The sequence below is a fragment of the Ceratotherium simum genome, chromosome 11 (genome assembly GCF_057802395.1).
Source record: "Ceratotherium simum simum isolate JZ-2026a chromosome 11, ASM5780239v1, whole genome shotgun sequence".
Taxonomy (NCBI): Eukaryota; Metazoa; Chordata; class Mammalia; order Perissodactyla; family Rhinocerotidae; genus Ceratotherium; species Ceratotherium simum.
In genome coordinates, this window is record NC_141910.1 from 36544082 (window position 1) to 36556856 (window position 12775).

At 40.5% G+C, this 12775-nt stretch overlaps 1 protein-coding gene across 1 annotated transcript in view; it reads right to left on the bottom strand.

Moving 5' to 3' along the window:
* The window catches only part of RHOQ (ras homolog family member Q), a 42282-nt gene that overhangs the window by 8202 nt on the left and 21305 nt on the right, over window positions 1-12775 (bottom strand). The window contains exons 3-4 of the mRNA XM_004436685.3: window positions 2892-3056; window positions 2484-2579 (exon numbers count right to left, since the gene is read on the bottom strand). Of these exons, the coding sequence (XP_004436742.1) occupies window positions 2484-2579; window positions 2892-3056 (261 nt within the window). The remainder of the gene's footprint in view (window positions 1-2483; window positions 2580-2891; window positions 3057-12775) is intronic.

Below are 12775 nucleotides of genomic sequence, written 5' to 3' on the forward strand. Positions count from 1 at the left end.
GCTGGTGGGAGTGCAAACTGGTGCAGCCACTATGGAAAACAGCATGGAGATTCCTCAAAAAATCAAGGATAGAACTACCATATGATCCAGCTATTCCACTGCTGGGTATTTATCCAAAGAACTTGAAAACACCAATTTGTAAAGGTACATGCACCCCTGTGTTCATTGCAGCGTTATTCACAATAGCCAAGACTTGGAAGCAACCTAAGTGCCCATCAAGGGACGAATGGATAAAGAAGCTGTGGTATATATACACAATGGAATACTACTCAGCCATAAGAAACGATGAAATCCAGCCATTTGTGACAACATGGATGGACACTGAGGGTATAATGCAAAGTGAAATAAGTCAGAGGGAGAAGGTCAAATACCGTATGATTTCCTTCATTAAGTAGTAGATAATAACAACAATAAACAAACACATAGGGACAGAGATTGGATTGGTGGTTATCAGAGGGGAAGGGGGGAGGGGGGAGGGAGGAGGGTGAAAGGGATAATTCGGTACATGTGTGTGGTGATGGGTTGTAATTAGTATTTTGGTGGTGAATATGATGTAATCTATGCGGAAATAGAAGTACAATGATGTGCACCTGAAATTTTTACAATGTCATAAACCAATGTTACTGCAATAAACAAAAAATTAAAAAAAAAAAAGTGTGCATGACTTTAAGGCTTCTGCATACTGTCAAGATTGCTTTTACTGAATGAGCAATAGTATAAGAGAGTGCCCATTCCCTTGTACCCCTGGAACAGTGGCTATTATAATTAATTTCTCATTTTTGGCCAAGTTTATAGGTGGAAATTGAACTCACATTTGATTCCTAAGGAGTTTGAACATATTTCCTATCTTCAATGACAATCTTCATTTTTTTTTATGTCTTTTTTTTTTTTAATTTTTTATTTATTTATTTTTTTCCCCCCAAAGCCCCAGTAGATAGTTGTACGTCATAGCTGCACATCCTTCTAGTTGCTGTATGTGGGACGCAGCCTCAGCGTGGCCGGAGAAGCAGTACGTCGGTGCGCGCCCAGGATCCTAACCCGGGCCGCCAGCAGCGGAGCGTGCGCAATTCACCGCTTAGCCATGGGGCTGGCCCAACAATCTTCATTTTTTGGTGAATTTTCAATCGATGTTCTTAGCCCATTTTTCTCTTGGGCTTATATGTCTTTTTCTGATTAATTCATATGCAAGGGGTTCCCGTATACTAAGGATATTAACCCATTTTTCTGCCATACATGTCAAGTTTGTTATATGAGTTTTAATTTTATTTCTGGCATTTGATGTGGTATTAAATTTTTATTATAGTTAAGTCATCAATATTTTCATTTTTGACTTATACCTTTATGACATTTAGAAGTTCCTTCTCTCCCAAGATTACAAAATTTAATACATAGAATTTCTAAAGTGATTTGTTAGTGACGCTATTTATCCTTTGCTATAGGAAAAACTGCCCTCCAAAAAGTTTTCTTGCTTTCTTCTGCCTCCTAATAGTGCATTTAAAAAGATCTTATTAGATTCTGTTTCCACAAAAGTCCTATTAAAGTCACAACATCTAAAAAATAGAATCCAATAATGTTAGGGCCAAATGGAGAAAAACGTAAGCCTAGGGTGAGGAAGAATATAAGTTAAACGGTATTATGTGCATCACAGTTATATATTTTTTAGAATGCTAATACCTTCTGTCTTTCATAAAAAGATTGGAAGAAAATTCAAAACATTTCTTTTCAAACCTAGCTGTATTTTTTTGTGTGTGTGTAAGGAAGATTAGCCCTGAGCTAACATCCGATGCCAATCCTCCTCTTTTTGCTGAGGAAGATTGGCCCTGGGCTAACATCCGTGCCCATCTTCCTCTACTTTACATGGGACACTGCCACAACATGGCTTGACAAGCAGTGGGTCGGCCCGTGCCTGGGATCCAAACCCACAAACCCCGGGCCGCCAAAGTGGAGCACACAAATTTAACCACTATGCCACCGGGCAGGCCCCTGTAATTTTTGATTTTTAACTGCATATTTGAATTGTCATCCTATGCCTCTCCACTACCTACTCCATGAGTTTTAACTGAAGACAGAGGCTGTTTTGGCACAGGACAAATGTTTAAGTGATTAAGAAGGACTTAAAGATGAGCACCTTCTGCCGATGGCTCTTTTTACACGTGGCTTTTTCAGAGAATATTGTTGGCAGCATAGCACAGGTGTGAGAGCCTGGACTCTGCAGTCAGGCCTGACTGAAACCCAGTTCTGCTGTTCATTACCTGCCGGACCTTACAAGTTACCTGACATCTGCAAGCCTGTTTTCTCTTCTGTAGAACAGGGGAACTAGTCAGACCCACCTCACTGAGTCGGTGCAAGGATTAAATGAGATAATGCATGTACAGCACTCAGCACAGTGCCTGGCATACAGAAAATGCACAACCAATGTTAGCTTCTATTATTACCTTAGCTACTTTTACATTTATTTTTAAATTCTGTAAATGTTCCATTACCTCTTTTGCTAGTTTCTGTCCTTGTTCCATACATATAGGTTTTTCTTTCATATCATTCAGTCTTGCTAAAGTTTTGGGGTCATCTCGGAGATCAATCTAATTAAGAAAGGTCAATAATGTCACAAAATATTACAAGTCTTTAAAGATAAATCAAAGCATGTAGTCCCATTTAATCCCCACATATCCAAAAAAGATTAAACAAAAGAACTTAATTTTTAAAACCAACTAATATAATTGCTTTTTTTTGACACTACTTTTCCCAAAACTGTGACAGAATTTATTTTAACTAACAACTGAGATAAAACAAATATATCATTTGCTAAACCTTAGGACCATCTGTCTGAGAGCAACACCACAAGATAAGCCAGAGAGATTATTCTTAAATGAGTATAATCAAAGCAGACATACCTGAGTTCCTATCAATAAAAAGGGTACATTTGGTGCATATTCCTTAAGTTCTGGTACCCACTCCTCTTTCACATTTTGAAATGAGGCTGGATTTACCACAGAGAAGCATATAAGGAAGACGTCAGTCATTGGATAAGATAAAGGCCTCAGACGATCATAGTCTTCCTAAGGAAGAAAGAAAAACTTCATTATTTCTATTTCCCTTTCTATGGTTTACTAATAATATGTACATTAGATTACATGGTCAAAGAAGCAAAGTCAGGACTATTCCACAAATGGAATGTATGGCATTCTACATAAAACAGGATAATTCCATTTGCTTTTGTTATTCTTCCTTTTGAAGTTCTGAACACCAGTGGGTGTTAAAATATGACACAACATCATTAACAACTACAATTAAACTTTGAAAAAATACACTGTGATTATGAAAGCTGTCACCGGAAACATTTTTAACTGAAACTTTGCACACAGAATTGATTATAACTAGATGTTGTCCAGTATTATCATTTATAGTAACTAATACATACTGTTTACTGTATATCAGGTACTTGATCCATATGCTTTCCCAGGTGTTACTTATTTAATCATTAAACAACCATATGACATAAGTAGCATTATTCCTGTCTTCCATTTGAGTAAACTGAGGCACAGAAGCTGAATAACTTGTGTAAGGATGTGTAGCCAGTAAGTAAAGGAGATGGGATTCAAACCCTGGCAGTTTTACTCCCGAACCTATGCCTTAACCACTATACGTCTTCACTGAGACCTTAAATCTTTGGTTTTCTTGTTTATATGGTTTTCCCAATTAGGTGTGTGTGTGAAAATTTAAAGACAGAAACATATAGAGTAAATCCACAAAAATCCCCCTTTCCTCCCCAATTTCCATTCCCTTCCCAAAATGGAGATGTTTCGTATCTTTCCAGTTCTTTTTCTATGCGTGTACATACCTACAAATGTACATATTCAAACATCTGTACGTAAAAGAGATTGTGTGATCCATATCGTTCTGCACCCTGAAGTATGTCTTGAGATCTTTCCAGAGCAGAATACGTTAGATTACCACATAATTTTAAACTGCTGCTTCCTATTCTATAGAAGGGCTGCGCTACCTATGGATGACTGTTTTAGCATCTCTCCCTATCACAAAAGGCAGTGCAGCTCCTGTTCTGCTTAGACTATTTTCTATGACACAAAATTCTCCTTATTTACATTCCAGTGAGTGAACGGAGTCAGGATGCCTTTTTTGTTGGGGCTTGCCTCTCGTCTGGTTTCAAGGAAACTTTATTTTTGGTCTCGGCTGCCACCCCTTTTAAGTGACCTGCTTCCCGACTAAAACCACGTCAATGTGGAACTAAGGGAATATGAAAAGCATCTTCCACTCTGAGTTTCAGCAGTAGTATTTCCCTCGTGGAACAATTTTCCATTCATGTCTTCTTCTGACATTTTTCTTAATATAATGTTCAATTCAAAGATATTAACATCTCAAACTCGTGACTTGGGAGTTAACCCTTCTGTTTTTCTGCGATGCTTTCGAGGGGCACACCTACAGTCTGGAGCTGTGGGCGCTGAAGGATTTCTTGGGTATTGGCTATTACAGGACATCCCCAATCTTCTTTACCCTTTAATTTTAAATATGGAGGCCCCACATCGGTTTTGAATAAAGCAGTGCTCTGATGCTAAGAAATTATTAATGAAGAAATCAAGTAGACTGGGTATAAAACATGCACCCCAGCCAGTTACTATAAAAGGAATACTATCAAAAATATAACGTTTTTAAAAATCATTTTGAGCGTTAAATAGTATAATTGGGTGCATTAAATATACTTCCTGTACTCTACCGCCTATTTCAAACTGCATGTCCATGCAGAGAGAAAAGGGACAATATTAATCTTAGCATTCCACCCAGAAACTCTGTGTTCCTCAGCAAACTTACACGTGGCATGGTCAGGGAAATGGGTGCTCCTGTTAAAAATCTCTCCTCACCCATATTTAGATTTCCAATTTTCACAGAATTAGAAATGAGGATACTATCTCATAGGATTAAGAGGAATAAATGAAATAATGCAACTAAAGCACTCAGCATAGTGCCAGGCACACACAAGAACTCTTCCAACACTTGAACACAAATTCTTCATCCCACAGGAAACTGATTTTCCCATTTCTCTGCAAATCCACACAGAGTCCCATCAGCCCCACACCAGTCTTGGCTTTGCATCTCTCTCCAACCACAGGTAAGAAACTCCTTCAGTGAGAAATAAAATTTTCTACACTGGCATGAAAACACACAAATCAAACTGAGGTCTCTTGAGGACAGCATAATTTTCAGATTAATAAAAGAGAATGATATATTATTACTGTACTAATTAGTCATTTTGGGACTCAAGAACCCTACGATATTTAAAATGTAACCAGAAAAAAAGATTTATATTGTTTTAAGAAAATCAAATTAGATTTTTTAATAAAAATTTTACTTTTTAAGCAAGTTTACCTCATTAGGGAAATAGAATGTACACTCTTCTCCAGAAGGGTATTACGAGGAATAAAAAGTAAGTGAATGTAAAGTTCTCTAGAAATCCTTAATAATATGAATCCAAATATTCTACAGAACGTTAAGTCTGTTGTACAGATTCCTTTCATCACCATAGTGAATACTGACTTTCCTTAATGAGAGACGTGGGCACAAAGGAAGGAAATTAGACTAATCATTTCTAGATACTTAAATAGCAGATTTTGTTGGAATAATTAAAATGTGAAGGACTGGGGTTATAAAACAACAAAACAAAGACAAGTATGTTTAGAATTCCTTGGAAAGAAATGCTACCTCTTAAGTCTGAACTACCTAAAATGTACTCCTTTGGCCTGTAATCTCCAGCTAAATAATTGGCAGTTATTATAAGATGGAGACCTTTCTGCCTCCATCGAGCCTGAGTAATTAGAAGTCTAATAATAGGCAGCAAATTGAAAAAATAAATGATCCTTTTGTGTACAGTAACCTGCATCATATAAATTGTTTATATCCACTGTGCAGAATCTTGAGTGAACCTAACATAAAATTTTAGATTTGGAGATAAATAAATTGAAACATGCAGAATCTTTCATCTCCAGCCATATATATATTTTTTTGTGAGGAGATCAGCCCCGTGCTAACATCTGCCAATCCTCCTCTTTTTTTGCTGAGGAAGACTGGCCCTGGGCTAACATCCGTGCCCAACTTTCTCCACTTTATATGGGACGCCGCCACAGCATGGCTTGCCAGGCAGTGCGTCGGTGCGCATCCGGGATCCGCACCCGCGAACTCCGGGCCACCGCAGCAGAGCGTGCGCACCCAACCGCTTGTGCCGCCCGGCGGCCCCTCCAGCCATATATTTTAAATTTGACAACACAAAGGAAGTTAGATGTGGAACAACTGCTGTTACTTTTAAGCCACTTATCAAAGTCAGAACTTCTCAAAGCCAACTCTCTAGTGTCCTCCTCACTTACAAATAAATGTTATTTTAGTTCAAGTTTTTTAAAAAGGTAGGTATTTAAACATTTCAGCCTGGTAACTGGAATGTTCTCAGGAGTAGAGAAAAACGTATTAAAGCCAACTGTCTGACATCAAAACCATGAAAACAATGGTGAGTTAAGTGAACAGTACTGTTGGACTGCTTAGTCTAGTCTTTAGCTTCTTACCAACTGGCTAAGTACCAGGGGTATCAATTTTTTAAAAGTGTGATTAGGATCTCCAGTCTTATCAAGAGTCCTTGATCTGTGATGATGACAAACTTAACCCTTGAAAAATATCACACATTTACAACCTGACAAGAATCTGCAGACAATAAGAGACCCAAGAGAGCCAGCCCTGACAGCCTAGTGGTTAAAGTTCCATGCTCCCTGCCTCAGCGGCCCGGGTTCGTTTCCCGGGTGTGGAACCATACCACCCGTCTGTCAGTTGCCATGCTGTGGCTGCAGCTCACATAGAAAAACTAGAAGGACTTACAACTAGGATATACAACCATGTACCAGGGCTTTGGGGAGAAGAAAAAGAAAAACAAAAAGCAGAAAAAGAGGAAGATTGGCAACAGATGTTAGCTCAGGGCAAATCCTTCCCTGCAAAAGAAAAAAAAATAGTATCATAAGGTTTAAAAAAAAAAGGCCAAAGAAATGGGCTCTGAGAGGAAACAAAAGACCTTTAGGTGCAACAGAGAACTGCAGCAAATGACAGTGAGTTGGGAGACCCCTTCTTATATACAGCTCAACCAGCAGTGCCCACGAGCATCCCTACTTCTGCACTAAAATACCTTTGTCCCCTTCATGGGGACCTGGGTGTTCCTGCCACTTTGGTGAGTTCTGTTTAAAATACATGTTTTTAGGATGTGCATGCCTATTTTAAAAATATATCCAAAACATGTATTTTAAGCAAAACCACTCACATTGGACAGTATGGGCCTTGCCATGCTTTGTTAGCCGGTATGCTATTACACACTGGTCATTTAAAACCAATCAGCAAAGATCTATTGAGATCACACTGCATGGAAGCTGTTCTAAGGATACATATACGCGAATGCAAGAAATAACTGTCCCCTCTGGATCTTAGAGCTCAGTTGGGAATTCAAGACATATACATATAAAAAGATAGTCATAAACAACAACAACAAGAGAAAGAAAAGTGTAAACTGGAGCAGGTAAATATATAAATGCTTAATCCAAGAAACCTTACTAAGCACCTACGCGGTGCCCAGAATGGCGCCAAGTGCAATCATCAGCGAATTGAAGGCAGGACGAGATTCAGATCATATCTGAATTGTAAAACCTTATAAACATTTGCAAAGCTCTCTCATAAGATATCTGTATGTTAAAAATAAGGCAACAAGCTCAAATGAGCAACAGGACTCACAATGTGCCCGTGCACCCCACTAGAACACGCAGACCTGAAAGCCACAGCCTAGAAGAGAAGAAAGTGCGGTGCTGGTGTGGGAACCCGAATAAGGTTAGTCCCAAGGAGGAAGAATGTGATAGGTGGGGAGAGACACAACAGTCTCTGCTCTCACGGAGTCCACGGTCAGGGAGACAAATGTACGCGAACACTGTATGACAAGTCAGAATGTGGTAAACACCAAGAGTGGAAATTAGGGGACGCTAAGAAAAGACGTCTTAGGAGAGGCGGCATTTGAATCAGGCCTTGCAGAATGGAGGGGATCGGCACAAAGATGACCTACTAGCACTGTGGCCTTCATCAAGTCACTTATTTCTTAGAGGCTTAGTTTCTCTGTCTATCAAATGGGAGAATGTCAGTGGCACATGCTTTGAGGACTGTAAAGTTCTATAAGAATGTATTTTACTGCCAAATAATCCAGGATGTTAATTTGATTTAGGAAATAATCATTTCTCAAAACCTACAAGAGTTTTCCTCTGTAACAACCTAGAATGAGAAAAAGTGGGACCACAATTGAATAATTCTTTAACAGGGAAGCCCCAGGCTTCTAAAGTCTAAGACAGCTACCGACTACTTTAAGAGATACATGAAATGTAAGACAACCTAGTAACAATGCCCCTGACAACTGGTGGCTTGTGGTATACGAAGGAGTAACTCTGTCACTTCCAAAGCACACAGTAACAATCTCCATTTGAAACATCTGTTTCTAGTAAGAAGCCCAAAATAGGTACAGGCCTGGCTCCTGAAACACAGCAACCCCCACAGGCTGCTAGACTGAAGCCAGGAGGACACGTGGGCTGGGGCTGGCTTCTGAAGAAGACAAAACAAGCGTTTTGTCACAAATCTAACTTATAAATTATAAACATTTCTACAGTAATTCTTGGTAAGGGTCATCTACGAAACCTCATTTCCTTTGTGAAGTCCTTTTGTCACTTTTGAGTTCATTTTGTATTTAACTTTGTGACATGAAAATATCACTTTTCACCTCCTTAAAAATAACTGTTTTTCAAGGAAGCTGGGTTGAGTTCCTTTTGGCAACATTTTGGTAAGTTTGGTTCAAAATGCATCAGTGATAAGTTTATTGAGTTTGCCCACCACTTCCTACTACTGTTGGACTAAAGGAAATTTGAGGAGAAAGAATTTTTTTAAAGTGCTATAAACTCCTATAGGTAATTGTTTTTCAAAAACTTTTCAAATAATTGGCTTTTTCTTTTTTTTTATCTTTAGTTCGGTTGTGAAATGGTATTTACATATCCCTGGCCTGAGTAGCTCTTAGTAAAAGAATTCTTGAAATTGAAGGTTTAGCTTCTAACTTTCAGCAACTGTCATCTTCGTATATTTTGATATATAATAAGTCTGTCTCCCAATTAATTTACCAATTATTTAGGTACTGGTGAACCAAATCTTTGGCTTCTTTTCCATCATTGTCTTCCTTTTGGCTGCCTGACTGATCATAACTCCCATTCAGGTTAGCGGGAGAAAAAGGAGAGAAAAATGTAAATATGGTTAGCAGAAAGGCGACCAGCCAGAGAAGGGGCTCCACGGCCCTTATCTAACCGTGTCATTACGAACCAGCACTTCCTCATCTCTAAAAGGCGAGGCCTGAACTAGATCGCCACGTTACATGATTAAAAATGCTCCAAGTAACACTTTTTACCCTTGTGAGCAGCCCTAGTAACAGATGTAAGGTGGGAGGAGGTTTAAACTACAGCATGAAAATCAAGTTTTAGGATTCTGTTTTATCTAAGCTGACCCCACACGGCAGAGGATCAAGACTTAGCTAAATATGGCCCTGAGGCGAGCTTCCTCTCCCCTTCTGTGAGGGGAGAATAAATATAGCATACACATGTTAAGATAAATGAGAGAGCTGGTCAAGTGTTCTGAGCTCTTCAACAGACAAGCCTGACTTTCCAAAAAAAGACAAACCACAACTTCAGAGCCGGTGCAATTTCTTTTGTGCCTGGGGAGATGACTTCCCTCACTGTACAGGATTTAGACCTGAAACTCTACATTGTCTGGAGCTATAATTGCAAGTCTCTTTCACTAAAACAGAGGTCAGCTGGCCTACGGCATGCAGAAAGAAGGTAAATGTCAGGTCAGACTTCATGCGATGTATTTCTTTTCTAACTTTCCTGGCACAAATTTCATGTTGATGGAATATTCATTCATTCCTTTACTCTAACAAATATCTGCCAACTGGGAGCTGAGCACCGTGCATGCTCTGATGAGAAACAGACATGGATCCTACCCTTGTGGCGTTCACAGTTTAACAGAGGGGAAGGCAACTGACTCTCAACTAGGGCAGTGCTACTCTCTGTCCGGGGACATTCTGGAAATGTGGGGGTCATCATGAATGCGGGGACTCTCTTGGCATTGAGGGTGGCAGCCAGGCTGCTACATAACTTACGTAACGAAAACCAGTCCCTGGTCCCACGTGACTGGTGAGGGTACTGCTAGGCATTGGTGAATATGTATAACCCTTTATAATTACCTGAATCTAGGACCTAACTCTGTTGTACATGAAAGCACAAAGTATTTTTTGCATGGTTTTCATGAATTTTCTAGGAAGACGACTTCAGTGCACACTGAAGGAAAAAGGTAGACTGTACTCTATTTTGTTCAAAACATTACAGGAGGTGCTTACCATTGTAGACAATTGCATGCCACTGGCAAAACTGCTCTCAGTATCCAAATCAGCAAGAAAACACAACTACCTTAGTCAATGTTTGTAGCCGTTGCGTTCACGGTAATTCTACCTATAGGTGTAGGCATCTGACTACTTCATTATGATTTTTGGAGAACTTAGCCCTGGGAACTTAGGAATTTAATACTGAAACAAATATTTTTATTATGAATTACTTTCTGTTTATTTCTCCTTCATATTACTGCTACGATGTTATATTGATTTAAAATTATGTGTATAGAGAGGTTATATTATCTGTAGATTTCATTTGAGGATAAGAAGAAACATTTGTTATAAAAAGGGGGGATGGGTCTGATATGGTTGAGGCACTGTGCCAGGCATTTAACAAACTGGGACGAAAATGACTATAAATGCAAATTGGAATAGGTGCTATGAAGGAAAAGAGCTAGGTACTAGAACAGATAATAACCAGGACGACCAGCTTCAGTCTGGGTGGTCAGGAAAGACCTCTCGGAGGGAGCGACATCTAACCTGAGATCTGAGGGATGGTTTAGGGGCCAGATACAGGACAGTATGTGCAAAAGCCCAGGCAGGAGAGCTCTGACAGATACTGAAGGCCCTGGGAAAAGGCCAGACTGACAAGGCGGGGTGGAGAGGTAGCCTGGCCAGATCATCCGAGCCTACTGCAATGGCAAGTCATTGAAAGGGTGAGAAAAGGAAGTAACGTCATTTGTTTTTTTGAAAAGGCAATTCAGGCTGCTTTGTGGAGAATGAATTAGAGGCAGCAGGAGTGCAGGAAAGAGAGTATCACAGTAATTCAGATGAGAGAAGATGGTGGCTTGGACCAAGTGGTGGCAGTTGACAGCTAGAGAAATGGTGGATTCTAGATATATTCTGGAAATAGATTCAGGCTTGAGTGATGGGCTGGATGTGGGGCGAAAGGTCAGGGAGGTCTCTGGAGTAATCCAGGGTTCTGCTTGTGCAGCTGGATGGATCATATCTTTTACAGGGATGAGGAAGACTGAGGGTGGAGAAGCACATGAGGGAGGAAACTCAAGAGGCCAATCTTGGACATGCTGAGCTTCAGACGCGAGGACATGGTCAGAGGAGTGTATCTGGAGGAGCTCCCCACCGCTGAGTTCCAGACCCAACTCCACACACCTCCTTTTGGCTGAATCAGAAGCACCTCAAATTTGACATTTCTGAACTAAACTCATTCTTCCCCCTCCAATCTGCAACTCCTCCTGTGTTCACCATCTCAGTAAAAGTGTCACCACCCAATCAGCCCAAGCCAGACCCCTGGAAGTCTTCATTATCAACCTCAAACACACAGCGAACCTGTCACATGCCCAGCCAGGCTCCTGGTCCTTTCCCTCTCAGACATCTTATCTGGTGGCTCCTGCTCATCTTTCAGGATTTGGTCTAAAAATCTCTTCATCTAACAAATCTTCTCTGAACCCCCCCACTCAGATTAAACGTCCTCTGCTCTGTACTTCCATAGCACCCCAGGCTTCTCCTGCCATCTCATTTCTCACACTGTAATAGAATTGCCCCTTTTCTTATCTGTATCCTCCACAGGACTCCTTGAGGGCAGGCGAGAATTCTTCAAAGCCTGGCTTATACTAGAGGATCCTTGGGTGCTAATGGATGCAGGTCACCTGGGCCTCCCATGATGGGGGGTGGGGAGGGGAACAGCCAACACAGAACTGGGAGTTATGGATGAGCCAAATCCAGAGGAAATAGCATTCTCCCCAGCTGTGGACTAACACCGGCCCTCCTCTGCCTTTGAGGCCGGGGAACAGGCTTACGAAGACTGAAGTCTCTCACTGACATATACCCTTACACCTGGGCCTATTACACTAAGACAGGCAGCCAAGCAGCAAGAGAAGACCCGGAACTACACTCTGATTAAGCCTGAATTGCTGGCAGCCAAACAGCATGGAGGGGTTAAACCATGTCTAACAAACCCATTTGGAATCTGAGTACTTGAACTACACTCCTTGGCCAAATGTACAGTGCGATCTGCCACGTGAGGATGAAGAAGGCTTCTGTGCAGGCAGGCAAAATCAGGACAACCTAATGCAGTTCACAAATACACTTTCACGGAACAGACCCTTTAAAAAATACACACAATTCCAACAGGTGATGAAAATGATTCAGAACTAGATAGAGGTGGTGGTTGTATAATATTGTGAGTGTACTAAATGCCACTGAATTGTACACTTTAAAGTGATTAATTTTATGTTGTGTGAATTTCACCTTAATTTAAGAAAGACACACACAGGTCCACAAGCGTGCAAAGCTGGGGCCTTGTGGGTACCTGCA